General features: G+C 38.0%; 1 protein-coding gene across 1 annotated transcript in view; it reads right to left on the reverse strand.

Annotated features, from left to right (window-relative positions):
• LOC150075270 (uncharacterized) overlaps positions 1–19,875 on the reverse strand; it is a 142,067-nt gene that overhangs the window by 55,768 nt on the left and 66,424 nt on the right. The window contains exon 3 of the mRNA XM_090388423.1: positions 10–146. Within this exon, the coding sequence (XP_090244549.1) occupies positions 10–146 (137 nt within the window). The remainder of the gene's footprint in view (positions 1–9; positions 147–19,875) is intronic.

A 19,875-nucleotide genomic window follows, 5' to 3' on the forward strand; every position in this document is an offset into this window, starting at 1 on the left:
TATACTTACGCTGACAAGGCCCACGTGAGAAAGTTCTCGCAAACCCTGGCCTACACTGACATGAGCTCACCCCCTGTTCTGTCTTGCAATGCTCATTTAACTGGATATCACAGGTAGAATCATCACCAACAATGCATGTGTCAATTCTACAGAAGAAACAAGAACAGATAAATACTTCAGAAACAAATTTGCAATCAAAGCTTTTCCTATAATACAGTTGGAGCACTTTATAGCAACCCTCTTTTTAACACCCCACACGTTATAACGCCCTATGTGGTTGGTCCCAGCCAATTTCTAATTAACCTAATGCTATTTTATAAATAGCATTATACACAGTCATTATAAACAATATAATGACTGTTTTCTCATTTCCCTGGGGGATCGTTATATAGAGCTTTGACTATATATTTTCAAAACATTATGTGAGAGAGAATTTGTGAATATTGCAACAATAAAAGAATCAATTTTTATTATTTATTATTAGCCATATGGTGCAAGGAAGCCTGAGGCTTATGCTGCACCAGCCAAAAAAAAATCCCGAGAGGGAGAGATAAAAATCACCAAGAAAGAGAAGAATGATGATATCCAGCTCAGGACCTAGGTGTGCTACGCCTATACTCACCAGATGTGAGCCCCTGGGGTTATTTTCTGCTGTTAGTGGTATTTGCAAATTACTATATACAGGTTGTGTTATTGCTGCTATGCATTATGCTTATTATTAAACCATTTTTAATAAACCATTGAAAAAAAATGGTGTATACAGGGTGAGTCAGGAGGAATAGTAAATATTTTTGGAGGTTACAGTATTTATTACTCTGAGTAAAATAGTTCATATAAACATGTATCCAATTCTCAATAGATATACAGCTGTTTGAAACTGGCATGCACAAAGCCATTATAAGAGGTATTAAAGAATGATAAATGACTTATTGTTTGTATTTATTGATTTTTTGAATGACACAAAACACAAATAATTGACAAATTTTTTCCAGTTCACAATAAATGTTTGAAAATCCTACCGCCAACCTAAATGCACTTTGCAACCCTTGTGGTAATATGACGTATTGTTCTTCTGAGGTCGTCTTGACATTCATTTAGGAGGGCAGCAGTATCCAAAATGCAAGCGAGCAATTTGTCTCTGTATTCACCTTTTCTTTGTATACTGCGCTTTCCATCAATCCCCACAAATAAAAATCTAACAGAGTAAGGTCTGGAGACCTTGGTGGCCAATAAATGGAACCACCATGACCGATCCATCATTTAGGGAAAATTCGATTTAGGTATTGTATCACCAGACGGGTATAACAGGTAGGAGCTTCGTCATGCTGAAAGTACACACTGATCCTTGTAGCCAAGGGAACATGCTCCAATAGTAGTGGAAGTTCTTTTTGCAGAAATTCTAGGTAAATGGGCCCTGTAAGACGAGTTTGTAACACAACAGGCCCAATCAACTGATTGTTGATAATACCGCACCACAAGTTTACAGAGAAGCGACGTTGAAAATTTGTTTCTACAGTGGCATGTAGATTTTCATCTGACCACCTATGAGAGTTATGGGTGTCGTTAATACTGTCATGGGTGAAAGTAGCTTCATTGCTGAACAGTATTAATGGAATTAATCAGCAATTAGCATTTACCAAAATTCCAATCACAGGGTGTCGTCTCCTGGTTGAAGGTATTGCACCCACTGTATGTGAAATGGATACAAGCCATAAGGTTCGCCACACTCTTGTCTGTGGAACACCGATACATGTAGAAATTCTGCATGTGCTAATGCATGTGCTTCAGACTGCGTTCTACTGACTGAAGAATGTGTTCTATTTCATCCACATTCTGTTCATTTGCACATTCAGAAGAAATATGTCAGCTGAGAACTGTACCAGTCTCATGCAGTTTGGTGTAAACACTATTAAATGCTCTTGTATCCAGTATTCTGTGGTTAGGAAACCATTGACAGTATTCTCCACAAGCAGCAGTACCACTTCCACCACAAAAATCATATTCAGCATGTGTGAAGATGTGCAGCATTCTTAACAACACTTCTAACACCAAACAGTGTCAAGTTATAACTGCTTCTTGGTAACATCTGATTCAGGGAGCTGTGCATGCCAGTTTCAAACAGCTGTATTTCCGTATCCATTGAGAATTGGACACATTTATATGAACTTTTTCTCAGAATAATTGATACTATAACTTCCCAAAATATTTACTATAAATACTTCCCAAAATATTTACTATCCTCCTGAATCACCCTGTGTGTGTATATATATATATAGGTTTTCATATATAGGAAAACCGATTAGCATTAGTAGAGGCATATGATGAAAGAAAGCAAGCTTATGCAGCATCAGCCAAAAAGAAAAAAAAGAAAAAGAAAAAAAAAAAGCTCCCATTATACCCCTCCATTCGTTCCAAATACCTGTCTTGCTCAGCCTTAAATTTATTTAGGCTATCAACTTCCAAAACAAAGGATGAAAGACTGTTCCACCAGTCAACTGCCCGCTGGCTAAAGGCAAACTTCCACACATCTATCTTTCCTCAATTTGAATTTATGCCCTCTCAGGTGATTATTCTGAGCAAGAGGAAGAATCCTATCAGCATTGAACATGCTCAAACCATTCAAGGCTCTTTACACCTCAATGAGATCACCTCACAGGTGCCTAGTCTCCAGACACTGTAATTTGCAAAATTTAAGCCTTTCTTTGTAAGAGCAACCCTTTGTTCCATTCACTAATCCTGTTGCTCTTCTCTGTACTCGTTCCAACAGCTCTACATCCTTCTTGAAATGAGGCCTCCAGACCTGTATACAGTACTCAAGGTGTGGCCTGACCACTGCCTTATACAAGGAGATAATCATCTCCTTATTCCTGCTAGAAAAATTCTTCTATATATATCATTGACAAGACACTATGAGCTACTCTTGCAGACCGTCTGCACTGCTCAGAAAACTTCATATCTGCCTACACAATTACCCCCATGTCCTTTTTGTTCTCTACCACTGTCAGTGTTGTACCACAGAGTTGATACGTCACTCTGGGGCTACTGCTTCCCATATGTAGTACTTTACATTTGTCAATGTTAAACTTCATTTGCCACCCCTCAGCCCATCTGCTCAACTTTTCTAAATCCTGTTGCAGCAGCGTACTGTCATTAGTGTCCATAACAACCTTGCCAACCTTCATATCATCTGCAAACTTGGACATTAAGCTTAATATACTATCATCAATATCATTTATAAATATAGAAACCAACAATGGACCCAACACTGAACCCTGAGGGACTCCACTAATAATATTAGTCCATGAAGAGCAGTGTCCATTGATTACCACTCTCTGTCTTCTGCCACTCAACCATCCCTTTATCCATAGCAGCAATTTGCCTCTAATGCGACACTGCTCTAATTTGTTCAGCAGTCTTCCATGTGCAACAGTATCAAAAGCCTTTCTAAGATCCAAATATATGATATAAAAGTTATTCCCTGCATCCAGTTCCTTTGTGACCAAATCATAGTATCCAACCAAATTGGTCAGGCAAGACTTTCCCTTAACAAAAGTATGCTGTGTCCGAGCTATAACTGAAGTCTTGTCTAGATGATCCTGCAGTGCTTCTTTAACCAGTGCCTCCATTAATTTTCCTGGAACAGAGGTTAAACAGTTCTATAATTACTTGTGTCGCCCTTTGTGAATTGGGGTCACATTTATTAGCATTAGTAGAGGCATTTGATGCAAGAAAGCAAGCTTATGCAGCATCAGCCAAAAAAAAAAAAAAATAAAGTAAAATAAATAAATAAAAAATAACCACTTTCACTTCACCCCTCTGTTCGTTCAAAATACCTGTCCAGCTGAGCCTTAAACTTATTTAAGCTATCAACTTCCACGACAAGGGATGGAAGTCTGTTCCACCAACCAACCACCCGCTGGCTAAAGGCAAATTTCCGCACATCTATCCTACATCTGTCTTTCCTCAATTTGAATTTATGCCCTCTCAGGTGATTATTCTGAGCAAGAGGAAGAATCCCATCAGCATTGAGCATGCTCAAACCATTCAAGGCTTTGTACACCTCTATCAGATCACCTCGCTGGTGCCTAGTCTCCAGACACTGTAATTCGTAAAACTTAAGCCTTTCTTCGTAAGAGCACCCCTTTGTTCCATTCACTAATCTTGTTGCCCTTCTCTGTACTCGTTCCAGCAGCTCTACATCCTTCTTGAAATGAGGTCTCCAGACCTGTATACAGTACTCTAGGTGTGGCCCGACCATTGCCTTATACAAGGGAATAATCACCTCCTTATCCCTGCTAGAAAAATTCCTATATATCATTGACAATACACCATGAGCTACTCTTGCAGCCCGTCTGCACTGTCCAGAGAAATTCATATCTGCCTGCACAACCACCCCCAGGTCCCTTTCATTCTCTACCACTGTTAGTGTAGTACCACAGAGTTGATACGCTGCTCTGGGGTTGCTGTTTCCCATATGTAGTACTTTACATTTGTCAATGTTAAACTTCATTTGCCACCTCTCAGCCCATCTGCTCAACCTTTCCAGATCCTGTTGCAGCAGCATAGTGTCAGTAGTGTCCTTGACAACCCTGCCAACCTTCGTATCGTCTGCAAACTTGGACATTAAGCTTGATATACCATCATCAATATCATTTATAAATACAGAAAACAATAAAGGACCCAATACTGAACCCTGAGGGACTCCACTAATAACATTAGTCCATGATGAGCAGTGTCCATTAATTACCACTCTCTGTCTTCTCCCCATCAACCACCCCTTTATCCATAGCAGCAATCTGCCTCCAATGCCACACTGCTCCAATTTGTGCAGCAGTCTTCCATGTGCAACAGTATCAAAAGCCTTTCTAAGATCCAAGTATATAATATCAAAGTTATTCCCTGCATCCAGTTCTTTTGTAACTGCATCATAGTATCCAATCAAAGTGGTCAGCCAAGACTTCCCCTTAACAAAAAAAAAATGCTGTGTCCGAGCTATAACTGAAGTCTTGTCTAGATGATCCTGCAGTGCTTCTTTAACCAGTGCCTCCATTAATTTTCCAGGAACAGAAGTTAAACTCACAGGTCTATAATTACTTGTGTCAGCCTTTGATCCTCCCTTGTGAATTGGGGTCATATTTGCACATCTCCAGTCCATGGGTACCTCCCCTGAGTCCAAGGAAGCTCTCATAATTACGCTAAGGGTTTGCTTACTTCCTTTGCTGCCTCCTTTAATATAACTGGATAGATCCCATCCCCCCCAGGTGCCTTTCTTGTGTTTATCTTCAACAATTTCTCCTCCACTTTACTCTGTTATTACAAGATTCTTTAGCTTACTGCTAGAGTTGAGTACACCTCTGGCATTCCCCTCGCTGAATAACTCCTCATGGGTGAATGTCGATGCAAAATATTCATTTAGTTTGTTAGCTACCTGAGCAGGGTCATCAACAGTTGACCCATCGATATCAAGTGGACCAATCTGATTCATCCCCTTCCTTCTAGAGTTTACATAAGTAAAGAACTCTTTGCTGTTTTTCTTTGCATCCCTTGCCAAGGATCTCTCGTAATCTGCCTTCGCCTGCCTAACCTCCTTTGTAACTTGGTTACAGATCAACTTGTAACCATCATAGGCTTCTGTGTCACGTGTTAATTTGTATGTATCCCATGCATTTTTCTTCTCTGCCATATGCCTCATTAGTTCATCTGACATCCATTTAGGCCTAAACCTTGAACAATATTTCTTAGTTGGTATGTAAAGCCTAGTAGCTTCCAAGATAAGTTCTTTGAATGCTTCCCATTTTGAATTTGCTGTTGGTAATATCATCAGTTGATCCCACTGTATAGAATTTAAATACTGTCTCAGTCCATCGTAGTCGCCTTTACGAAAGCAATACCCCTTCCCTTTACCCCTAATGGTGGTTACCTCTTTGAGTAACTCCCACTTCAGAACACTGTGATCACTGCCACCTAGTGGTTCATTTATCTGCAGATTCTTAATGCATCAAGAATCACTACTGATAATCAAATCAATCAAATCAATTTGCACATCTCCAGTCCATGGATAACTCCCCTGAGTCCAAAGAAGCTGTCGTAATTATGGCTAAGGGTTTGCTTACTTCCTTTAATATAACTGGATAGATCCAATCCACCCCGGGTGCCTTTTTTATGTTTATCTTCAACAATTTCTCCTCCACTTTCCTCTCAGTTATTACAAAATCATCTAGCTCACTGCCACAGTTTAACTCACCTCTGGCATTCCCTTCCCTGAATAACTTCTCGTGGGTGAATGTAGATGCAAAATACTCATTTAGTTTGTTAGCCACCTGAGCAGGATCATCAACAGTTGAACCATCAATATCCAGTGGACCAATCTGATTCATCCCTTTCCTTCTAGAGTTTACATAGGTAAAGAACTCTTTTCTGTTTTTCTTTGCATCCTTTGCCAAGGATTTCTCATAATCTGCCTTTGACTGCCTAATCTCCTTTGCGACTTGGTGTGTGATTCAAACCAGCTTATATCTATCATAGGTTTCCATGTCACCCATTAATTTATATGTATCCCATGCATTTTTCTTCTCTGTCATATGCCTCATTAGTTCATCTGACATCCATTTAGGCCTAAACCTTGAATAATATTTCTTAGTTGGTATGTAAAGCCTAGTAGCTTCCAAGATAAATTCTTTGAATGCTTCTCATTTTGAATTTGCTGTTGGTAACATCATCAGTTGGTTCCACCATATAAAATTTAAATACTGTCTCAGACCACCGCAGTCGCCTTTACGAAAGAAAAAAACCCTTCCCTTTACCCCTGATGGTAGTTACTTCTTTGAGTAAATCCCACTTCAGCACACTGTGATCACTGCCACCTAGTGGTTCCTTTATCTGCAGATTCTTAATGCATGAAGAATCACTACTGATAATGAGATCAAGAGTATTACTCCCTCTAGTTGCCTCCAGAACATGCTGATGTAGAAAACAATCATCCAAATCCACAAAAGCCTTGCTAGTGTGTGAGTGACCAACCCACAAATTCCAGTCAATATTTGGAAATTAAAATCCCCCATTATAAGCCTCTCTGATTTACAGGCCCACTCTATTTCCCTGTACAGTTTCTCATTATACTCATCAGAGTCATTAGGTCTCTAACACACTGCTACTCTCAATTTTGATTTCCCAATGCCTATGTCACACCAAACTGACTCGACACTGCACTGTCCAGCAATGTCGACTGGCTTCACTTCCTTGGATTTTATGTGTTTCTTAACTAATGGCATAACCCCTCCTCCCTTCCTATCCTTCCTGTACACATTGTACTCCCCAAATTCCAGTTCTGCATTCCTTATATCTGTGTGACACCACGTCTCTGATATCCCAACCAATATTTGCCTTTGATGTTTTGAGCAATACCTCAAATTTATTTATTAAACTCCTAGCATTGGTGTACATGCAAGTATACATGCACCTGTTCCTATTCTTAGCTACCCTAACACAACCCATGTGTTTACTTGTACCGCAATGACTCCCAACAGACTCTGAAATACCCTGTATCTTGTTTTCCAGAGTACTGCTCATTCCAATAGAAGCAGTGCAAGAATCACTTTCACCTCTGCCAGTGGGTACTGTTAATCTATTATTCCTTGTATCCCCCCAAACTATAAGTTTTCCGACCCACCTAACACTCCTTTGATAGCATCAGCAAATATTCTTGCACCCTTTCTATTTAAGTGTATCCCATCCCTGTAGAAGCAGTCTCTCCTGTTAACAAGTACAGTCCAGGCTGAAAAAAATTCTACCCCTTGAGCCTTGCACAATCTTTCCAGGGCCGAATTGATCGACAAGGCTGTCATCATATACTCCCTCCTATAGTGTCTGGGCAGAATTGCAGACACTTTCAAATTCATTCCTAATTTACGGCTTTTTTTCAACAGTGACCTGTACTTGTTAAGTAATTCTGCCGGTCTCCTACTCTTAATATCATTAGTGCCAACGTGTACAACTATATCACCTTTTGTGCCCTTAAAAGATGATATTCACTCTACAATGTCATCAACCTTTGACCCTGGCAGACATACCCTGGTCCTGTTCCACCTATCCTTTTTACATAGCATGTTCCCGTTTCCCTGACAACAGAGTTACCAACAACTACTAGTTCCTGTGGGACCAGTGCATTCTGCCTTGGGGGTTGCTGCTGTGTTGCATGATGATCAAGTGCAAGCTCTAGTGTTGATGTGGGCAGCTGAGAGCTTGATGGGCCCCTCAATTTAGATCCTTCGAGGGCATTCACCCTGTCCTTCAAGCTCTCATATAGGCCCATAACAATGCTGAGTTGTCGCCTCATTTCCTCACATTGTGCACACACAAAGACATCCCCCTTAGCAATATCATGTCCCATACCTGATTGCTGCACAAACATCAAGCAAGCAGTGCATTTTAAAAGGCTGTGATTCAGACCAGAGCTGCTTTGGTCTGAGTCACGATTTCGATTCAATTTCAATTTCAGTACAAAAATTGTAACCCTAAACTTGTATCCCAATGCAGTTGTAACACTATATATCTATATATTTTTTTTCAGTATCAAGTATTATCTTCGACTTTCTTTATATAACTTCCGTATCAGTTATGTATTAATTAATTATGTTACGTTTGTAAAATCTAAGTCGTTATATGTATTTAGTTAAAAAGTACAATTTAATTGACAATGAAGTTCAACAAGATTAATAAATTTTACTGATTAATTGATAATATTATATACTATACTAAGCTAACGCTATCTAGTCCGGGATATAATGTTGTATCGTATAACAATGGCGACAAGTTACGAACGGTAAATCTACGGACACTTAAGTATTAACTTCCGAAATCTCGCTGTCTCAATTCAGAATAAACCAAGGATCTTGACTAGATCTATAAGCTACTTATAGAAAATAATTTAATATAACAATTGGTCAATAAAGCGGCTAAATATAGCTAAAAATCTTCCCGTTCGCCGGCTCTGAAAAATTTGTAAAACACGTGGATTGGATACCCTTACCGATACTAAGTAATAACCTACAAAATCTCTATCTAAGTTAAAATTTAAATTAAGTATTCTAACTTGGAAATAAAGTTACTCTAGAAAAAAAGTTAATATGCCAATTTAAGTTAATAAAACAGAAAAAACCTCTCTATTTTCCTGAGCCGTAAAAACTTGGGTATGAGGTCGAGGGTTTCCTGTGCGGACGTGCCTTTCTGCCGCTCTTGGAATAGAGAAGTTTTTTCTGATTTATTTTCTGCTTTATTAGTTTAAATTGACATATTAACTTATTTCTAGAGTAGCTTTATATTCCTATTTACGGTACTTAAAGTTAAAATAACTTAGATAGAGATTTTGTAGGTATTACTTAGTATCGGAAAGGGTATCAAATCCACGTGTTTACCGTTCATAAACGGCCGCCATTGCTACGTGAAAATTAATCAGTAAAATCTATTAATCTTGTCGAACTTCATTGGCAATTAAATTGTAATTTTAACTATACATATAACCACTTAGGTTACGGAACATAAATAATTAGTAAAAATAAATAATTAATACATAACTTGATACAGAAGTTATATAAAGGGATTTCGTAGATAACACTCGTTACTGAAGCGCGATACAGCATATCCGGAATTCGATAGCATTAGCTTTGTATAGTATAGTGCATAATATAATATTGTCAATTAATCAGTACATCTATTAATCTTGTTAAACTTCATTGTCAATTAAATTGTACTTTTAACTATATATATATAACGACTTAGAGTACAAACGTAACAAATAATTAATACATACTTGATACGGAAGTTATATAAAGGAAACTCGTAGATAACACTCGATACCGAAAAATAAATATAGCGTTATAACTGTGTTAAGATACAAGTTTAAGGTTTTAATTTGGTTCTGAAATTGTAATTTTATTGACATTTAAATCGAAATCATGACTCTGACCAGAGCAGCAAAGCAAAAGGCTCAAGCTAATGGGAGTGCTGTGACTCAGGGGAGAACTGAGGGGGGCGGTTGCCCCCTGAATCACGGCCTTTTAAGATGCACTGTTTGCTTGATGTTTGCGGAGCAATCGGGAACGGGACATGATACTGCCATGGGGGATGTCTTTGTGTGTGCACGATGCAAGGAGTGCAAGGAAATTAGGCGACAACTCGGTGTTGCTATGGGCCTATATGAGACCTTGAAGGACAGGGTGGATGCCCTCGAAGGAAATAAATTGAGGGGCCCATCAAGCTCTCAGCTGCCCACATCAACACCAGAGCTTGGACTTGGTCATCTTGCAACACAGAGGCAGCCCCCAAGGCAGAATGCGCTGGTCCAACAGGAACTAGTAGTTGTTGGTGACTCAATTGTCAGGGAAACGGGGAACATGCTTTGTAAAAAGGATAGGTGGAACAGGACCAGGGTATGTCTGCCAGGGCAAAGGTTGATGACGTTGTAGAGCAGATATCATCTTTTAAGGGCACAAAAGGTGATATAGTTGTACACGTTGGCACTAATGATATTAAGAGTAGGAGACCAGCGGAATTACTTAACAAGTACAGGTCACTGTTGAAAAAAAGCCGTGAAGTAGGGTTGAATTTGAAAGTGTCTGCAATTCTGCCCAGACACGATAGGAGGGAGTATATGATGAGAGCCTTGTCGATCAATTCGGCCCTGGAAAGATTGTGCAAGGCTGAAGGGGTAGAATTTTTTTCAGCCTGGACTGTACTTGTTAACAGGAGAGATTGCTTCTACAGGGATGGGATACACTTAAATAGAAAGGGTGCAAGAATATTTGCTGATGCTATCGAGGCAGTGTTAGGTGGGTCGGAAAACTGCTAGCTTGGGGGGAGACAAAGACTAATGGATTAACAGTAGCCACGGGCAGAGGTGAAAGAGATTCTTGCACTGCTTCTATTGGAATGAGCAGAAGCCTGAAAAACAAGATGCAGGATATTTCAGAGACTGCTGGAAGTCATTGCGGTACAAGTAAACACATGGGTTGTGTTAGGGTAGCTAAGAATAGAAACAGGTGCATGTATACTTGCGTGTACACTAATGCTAGGAGTTTAGTAAATAAATTTGATGAATTTGAGGTATTACTCAAAACATCAAAGGCAGATATTGTTGGGATATCAGAGACGTGGTGTCACACAGATATAAGGAATGCAGAACTGGAATTTGGGGAGTACAACGTCTACAGAAAGGATAGACAGGATAGGAAGGGAGGAGGGGTTATGCTATTAGTTAAAAAACACATAAAATCCAAGGAAGTGAAGCCAGTTGACATCGCTGGACAGTGCAGTGTTGAGTCAGTTTGGTGTGACATAAGCATAGGTAAATCAAAATTGAGAGTAGGAGTGTGCTATAGGCCTAATGACTCTGATGAGTATAATAAGATACTGTACAGGGAAATAGAATGGGCCAGTAAATCAGAGAGTCTTATAATGGGGGATTTTAATTTCCCAGATATTGACTGGAATTTGTGGGTTGGTCACTCACACACTAGCAAGGCTTTTGTGGATTTATTGGATGATTGTTTTCTACATCAGCATGTTCGGGAGGCAACTAGAGGGAGTAATACTCTTGATCTGATTATCAGTAGTGATTCTTCATGCATTAGGAATCTGCAGATAAATGAACCACTGGGTGGCAGTGATCACAGTGTGCTGAAGTGGGATTTACTCAAGGAGGTAACTACCATCAGAGGTAAAGGGAAGGGTTTTTGCTTTCGTAAAGGCGACTATGCTGGTCTGAGACAGTATTTAAATTCTATACAGTGGGACCAACTGATGATGTTACCAACAGCAAATTCAAAATGGGAAGCATTCAAGGAACTAATCTTGGAAGCTACCAGGCTTTACATACCAACCAAGAAATATTGTTCAAGGTTCAGGCCTAAATGGTTGTCAGATGAACTAATGAGACATATGGCAGAGAAGAAAAATGCATGGGATACATACAAATTAATGGGTGACGTGGAAGCCTATGATAGATATAAGTTGGTCTGTAACCAAGTCACAAAGGAGATTAGGCAGGCAAAGGCAGATTATGAGAAATCCTTGGCAAAGGATGCAAAGAAAAACAGAAAAGAGTTCTTTACCTATTTAAACTCAAGAAGAAAAGGGATGAATCAGATTGGTCCACTGGATGTTGATGGTTCAACAGTTGAGGATCCAGCTCAGGTGGCTAACAATCTAAACGAGTATTTTGCATCTACATTCACACATGAGGAGTTATTCAGGAAGGGGAATGTCGTAGGTGAAGTAAACATTGGCAGTGAGCTAGATGATTTTCTAATAACTGAGAGGAAAGTGGAGGAGAAATTGTTGAGGATAAACATAAAAAAGGCACCCGGGGTGGATGGGATCTATCCAGTTATATTAAAGGAGGCAGCAAAGGAAGTAAGCAAACCCCTAGCCATAATTATGAGAGCTTCTTTGGACTCAGGGGAGGTACCCATGGACTGGAGATGTGCAAATGTAACCCCAATTCACAAAGGAGGATCAAAGGCTGACACAAGTAATTATAGACCTGTTAGTTTAACTTCGGTTCCAGGAAAATTAATGGAGGCACTGGTTAAAGAAGCACTGCAGGATCATCTGGACAAGAATTCAGTTATAGCTCAGACACAGCATGGGTTTGTTAAGGGCAGGTCTTGTCTGACCAATTTGATTGGATACTATGATGTAGTCACAAAAGAACTGGATGCAGGGAATAACTTTGATATTATATATTTGGATCTTAGAAAGGCTTTTGATACTGTTGCGCATGGAAGACTGCTGCACAAATTGGAGAAGTGTGGCATTCGAGGCAAATTGCTGCTATGGATAAAGGGATGGTTGAGTGGCAGAAGACAGAGAGTGGTAATCAATGGACACTGCTCAACGTGGACTAATGTTATTAGTGGAGTTCCTCAGGGTTCAGTGTTGGGTCCATTGTTGTTTTCTGTATTTATAAATGATATTGATGATGGTGTATCAGGCTTAATGTCCAAGTTTGCAGACGATACAAAGGTTGGCAGGGTTGTTAAGGACACTACTGATACTATGCTGCTGCAACAGGATCTGGAAAGGTTGAGCAGATGGGCTGAGAGGTGGCAAATGAAGTTTAACATTGACAAATGTAAAGTACTACATATGGGAAACAGTAACCCCAGATCAACGTATCAACTCTGTGGTACTACGCTGACAGTGGTAGAGAATGAAAAGGACCTGGGGGTAATTGTGCAGGCAGATATGAAGTTCTCTGAGCAGTGCAGACGAGCTGCAAGAGTAGCTCATGGTGTCTTGTCAATGATATACAGGAATTTTTCTAGCAGGGACAGGGATGTGATTATTCCCTTGTATAAGGCATTGGTCAGGCCACACCTTGAGTACTGTATACAGGTCTGGAGGCCTCATTTCAAGAAGGATGTAGAGCTGCTGGAACGAGTACAGAGAAGGGCAACAAGATTAGTGAATGGAACAAAGGGTTGCTCTTACGAAGAAAGGCTTAAGTTTTGCAAATTACAGAGCCTGGAGACTAGGCATCGCCGAGGTGATCTGATAGAGGTGTACAAGGCTTTGAATGGCTTGAGCATGCTCAATGCCGATGGGATTCTTCCTCTTGCTCAGAATAATCACCTGAGAGGGCATAAATTCAAATTGAGGAAGGACGGATGTCGGATAGATGTGCGGAAATTCGCCTTTAGCCAGCGGGCAGTTGGTTTGTGGAATAGACTTCCATCGCTTGTTGTTGAAGTTGATAGCCTAAACAAATTTAAGGCTCAGCTGGACAGGTATTTCGAACGAATTGAGGGGTGAAATGGGAGTAGTGGTTGTTTTTTTTTTTTTTTTTTTTTTTTTTTTGGCTGATGCTGAATAAGCTTGCTTTCTTGCATCATATGCCTCTACTAATGCTAACTTCGCCTTACAATATATAGTTGTTTCTTTCTGAAAAATTAGTAAATTTTTTTAGTAAAAATTTAAAAAATTAGTAAATTAGTAAAAGCAATAAATTTTGACAACTGTGAACTTTGCCATTTCTCATACGGAAGTTTTCCTTGGCTGTTGTGAATGGGTTAATATTGCAACCCTCCCCCTCAATATTAACACATTAATTGACATTACGTTAATGTAAAGTCGATTCCTAGGGACCAAATATATATATATTTTTTTGAAAATATAATTATGTCATGATAAGCATACTGTGACAAATACAGTACACCATAACCTATCCAAAAAACATAGAGACCAAATCATATTCGGATCTGTAAGGCCATCTAAGATTCATTTTATGTTGAAGAATATGTTTTCTGCTGGAGCTAAATAACCCAGGCAGCTGGACAGCAATCACTAGAACCAACAGCAAATTTGGGTCATCAACTAATAGCTGTGGCATGATAAGTGATTCAAATAAAGCCAAAATTCTTGGGAGCTACTGGGGAAAAAGCCTGCCGGTCTGACCCTGGCTGTCTATAATACTACATAGAGTTACGCCGCTTGAAGAGCAAACTAAACTATGACATAAATGTTTTGCCACGTGGCTTAATGGTTAAAAAAGAGAGACACAGACACCATGTCTCGTGGCAATTAACATATTAAGATTTATATTTTCTTCAATTCAGTATACTTGACCCATAGGAAAAGTTATGTTACTTTGTTTACTAAGATAACCTGACCTTTTAGAAAAGATTAGGTTCCATTTTATGCACATAATCATTTTATCTGTCAGTGTTATGAACTAGTTTTAAAACAAAGGAATACAATTTATTCACAGTATTAATTTTCAAATTTTAATCTAATGGAATTTTTTTTGGAAGAAATAGCATTAACATATCTTTTCCAGATAAAAATATTTTTTGAAGCTTAATTAAATCATTACCTAAAGAAGTAACCTGAAATCTATTAAACAAAACTGTTAAAAACAACTGTATTGATTAATAGTTTTATAATTTATATGTCTAACCAAATTAAAATATTTAAAATTTTACTAACTGGCCTATATGAAAACTTTGATGTACAAAGTCAGTCAATATTAGATATAGCTAATGAGAGTGAGACTGAATGCGGTTAAACTGACATTATAGCATCCAATCAAATTCAAGGACTAGCCAGCTACAGAAGACTTTCCTACAGTAAAGTTTACACTTATCAAAATTATTGTTAGTGGAAAACAATAAAAATTTATCAAATAAAGGATAAATTTTATTGCTACCATGACAAATATTTAGTAAAAATTATTAACCATTTAGTTTGGTAGGACAAATAAAGATTTATTTATTTAATATATACTATGGCTTACGACTAGGGTTAATATACAAGATTCACGTGGGCTTAAAAATTTTTCAGGTTAAAATTTTAATAACATTATGAGACAAAAGTAGTTGTGAAAAATTTGTAATTTTTCATGTAATTTTTCAAAAAAATAAATTACATTATGAAATATGCTATAAAAACAATCAACAATAAATACAGAAAAAATGCAGAAAGTATGTAATGCAATGGAAATCTACAGGTTATTAAGTGAATCGCCATAGGTATTTTGTATGCACACCTTTCAGGACAACACTCACATGCACAGCACCCTATAAAAAGTATTTGGATGCAATCACATTTGAAAAAAAAACATGAATTTTAATGAACAAGTTAATAAGGTGGAAGCCTACTTTTAGACCTAATGGTAGCATTGATCGCTTGTAAAAACTTTCGACCCTGTGGTATGCAGCAGGAATTTATGTCCATTTTTCCTTCGGTGCGGTTTGTCAGTTTAGCTGTAGAAGAGAGGCATATTGACTGCATCCTGATCCAGTATTCCTGTACATCCTAAAGGAATTTGATTGGATTCAGGTGCAGACTGAGCTGTTGAGTTGTGGAAGCTCACAGGTTTTGGAGATTTTTATTATTATTATTAGCCATATGGTGCAAGGAAGCCCGAGGCTTATGCTGCACCAGCCAAAAAAAATTCCCGAGTTACCCTGTGAGTGTATGTGAGAGAGAGAGAGAGAGAAGGGAATCACTAAGAAAGAGAAGAATGATGATATCCAGCTCAGGACCCTGGGTGTGCCAAGCCCATACTCACCAGATGTGAGCCCCTGGGGTAAATTTTTTGTGTCGATGGTGCAGATAACCCCAGGGGCTTACATCTGGTGAGTATGGGCTTGGCCCACCCAGGTTCCTGAGCTAGATATCATCATTCATCTCCTTTGTGATGATTCCCTTCTACTTCTGACTCTTGTTTTCTCTCTCTTTCTTTCTTTCTCTCTCTCTCTCTCTCTCTCTCTCTCTCTCTCTCTCTCTCTCAGGGTAACTCAGAAATTTTTTTCCTGGCTGGTCCAGCATAAGCCTCAAGTTTCCTTGCACCAGTGTCTAATAAATAATAATGGCTCAAATCTACTTTTGTACTGGAGGAAAGGGATTGCCACATTTTTAAAATCAAAAAGGAGGTTATCAAACATGGTATCCTCCTTTTATAATTCAAAAAAGAGGGCATTTTTTGGAATGAAATATGAATTTTGAGTGTATAACATAATAATTATAAAAAAAATAAATAAATATTTTTAAATATGCAAAACACAGGGCATGTTTCAAACTCATACATTTTGGATTCATGGATTCCCGTAGTGGTATATAAAATCAGCTCTTGCTTTGATAATTCAATAGCGCACTTACCCAATAAACAATACACCTAATGTTTTTGACATCCGCTACTCTTTTGGGACAAAAGAGCATTCTTTTGTCCCAGGTACTGAATAAGATGCAGTCCGTTTATTGTGTACTCATATTAAAAACTGCAATTTTAAATGTGCGTACACAATATATAAAAAAAACACTATACGAGTTACACTTAAACTAACCAGTACCGTAAAGTTTACTGTCCATACTCTTGACAGTGTGTGTTGCTGTTCGCGTAGAAAGACGACATTGTGTATGTGCAAGCATCAACCGGTAGTCAGTATGTACTCCAATAATCAATTGAATGAGGACTAACTTTAGAATAACCTATCCTAACCTCAATGAACTTAACTTAGAGGAATTTCACAAAATTGTTGAATTTGTTTATTTTATATTAAATTTGGAAAGCCAGACAGTTAATGTCCTGTTCAGAGAGTTGGAGCGTCCGTTTCAAAGCCAGACAAGTGGCAACGCTGGTGGGAGAAGAGGGGATAAAGCTTTTGTTACAAAGCATTAGAGGATGGAATGATTTTTTTTAAACATTTTTTCATTTCTGAAACAAAAAACATGTTGCGTAACTTGGGAATAGCTCGTAAAGCCTATTCACAATCATCCTTCGTACAATTAACGAAAGACTTAATGAAATTCTCTAAGTCACATTTAAATAATTTTTAAATGTAAAATTTAAAAAAATTAAAAAATCATCTCGTAATGTTTCTGCAACCACCTCACCCATAGTGCATCGTAATATTTTCTCTAACTTCCCTCGTACCATTTATGTAATTTATTTGTCTTACATAATTTATGAATGGCTCCATCCTACAAAAAACCCTATGGGCAAGTCATGCATGTAGGTGAGTTCAGTAGTGAAACTACCAATTTTGTTTCACCACTTGGCAAAATTCACTAATGATACGTCCCCAGTGTTCTTTTAAAACCATACAAAAACTAATCGTCTGAACCCATACGGTGGCAGACCTGGCAGTATTGTCACTGAAGTTTTGGCACTGAAATAAGTCTGCCACCTCCAGGGGCTGGCCATCCCGAGGCTGACAGGGGTGCACTGCACCCAGGCACCAACGTTAAAGGGGGGGGCTGAAAACATGAAACTTACATACACATATAATGAAAATTTTAAAGGAGGGGCAGAAATTTTCAATGGCACCCGGGTGCAACATACCCTAGGAACGCCCCTGGCCACCTCCACTGAATCCTGTACCGGCTACTACCATTTACGAAGATTTTTTGGACATTTCTGTTTCATTACATACAGTCCTAAATTGTTTGGATTGCAGTAACTAATTAGCATTTCTAGTAACTACTTAAACTTATTTTGTATACATTCTCATACGTCATTGCATAGCCACATTTAAAAGGAATTTAATTACATTTCAATGAATTTATAAACCAGAAGAATGCGACAAGATGACTGGGATAAATTTGTTAAATCTTTAGAACGTGATATAACGGGCCCACAGAGACGAGGTTTTAAAATTTTTAAGAAATTACAACTAGACACAAATGATCAAATAAAAACCAACTCCACCTCCCAAGCAGAATGGAAGCAACACTATTCCAAACTATGGTATAACCCAGGCACTAGGGAATTGGATGATGAATCTGTGATAACCAAAGATAAAGAAAAAAAAAATATAACAATGGAAGAACTAGAGTTAATATTACAAAAATCAAAAAACCGAAAAAGCCCAGGCATAGACAATTTGAATGTAGAACTATTTAAATATGGGGGCACCTTACTAAATAACGCACTACTAAAATTATTTAACATCATATGGCATAAGCAACAGATACCCAAAGATTGGGAAACAGGAATATTAATCAATTTACACAAAAAAAGGCTCCAGAAATAACCCTAACAACTACAGAGGGATAACACTGCTGTCAACTGCTGCAAAGCTATACTCTAATATACTAAAGAATAAACTTAATAAATACAGTGAACAATTCTTTGAAGAAGAACAATGTGGGTTCAGAAAAGGGAGAAGCACAATAGATGCCATTTTCTCACTACAACAAATTTTGGAGAAAAGAAAAGAATTCAATCTACCAACATTTCTGCTCTTTATTGATTATGAAAAAGCATAATGACAATGTAAACCGGAAAAAACTTTGGCAGATTCTACGTGAAGAAAATATCCCAACCCAACTCCGGAAAGCGATCCAAAGCCTATATAAAAACTCTAGCCTATAAAAAACTGGAGTATAACGACCAGTATTTAGGACAAAATTCAGTAACATTAAAAAAAAAAAAATTAGCGAAACAGGATTGGCAGCTAGTGCAGATGCTATATCAGCATTAAAAAGAGGGTATAAATAAATTCCGCATCTACCTATGAAAGTGAAAAACCTATTTCCCTAGTAAAAAGTTCGAAACTGGACAAAAAAAATTGACGAATGTGAAACTGGATTATTGACAATAATGTGGGGCAGAATATTACAAAGATTAAACGCAATATGCAAATCTCTTCAGAAGTGTACAATAGATACTGTATATTAGAATGTAGTAATCTTTTGAAATCGCTGAATCGATTTATTTTAGATAACATCCGAGTGATAAGACCCGAGTGAACTGATTTTTAAATTATAGGAAATGAAGCAAAATTTTTAATTTCGAACCAGACAAAATACAAAACTAAAAAAGAAAGAATAAAAAAAAACGTAAAATTATGTGTGATGACGCATCATGAAAGTTACTTTACGTGGAAAAGAAATATTTATTGCTAATATTGTACTGTAAATGTTACTGTGATAAATTGACTGCTGAAATTAATCATCGAACAGAAGTATACTGTGAAATACTAAATATATTTTTTTTAAAAAACGAATTTAATATGAATATTGAAAAATTCATAAGCACTTACAAATTTGACAATGATGCCAATAAATTTAAACATGAAGTTATACAGTTTTTAAAATTTTCTAAGGGGGAAAATATTTTAAATATGAAAGATATGCATATTAAAAATTACGGGTTACGATCTACACTGTGCTGCCACGTTATTAGGTACACCCTGCTGTGCACACAAATGGTTTGTCTCACAACGTTGCAAGTCACATGACCACAGTTGTGTGTATAAATGCAGCAGAACAACCTTTCTAGTATCAGTTAAGCCTACAAACCGTGGCAAGAATAGGGAAAAGGAGTGATCTAACGGACTTCGAACATGGCATGGTAGTAGGTGCAAGACGTGCTGG

This window comes from Mastigoproctus giganteus, chromosome 14 (assembly GCF_048544385.1).
Source record: "Mastigoproctus giganteus isolate SK-2022 chromosome 14, ASM4854438v1, whole genome shotgun sequence".
Lineage (NCBI taxonomy): Eukaryota > Metazoa > Arthropoda > Arachnida > Uropygi > Thelyphonidae > Mastigoproctus > Mastigoproctus giganteus.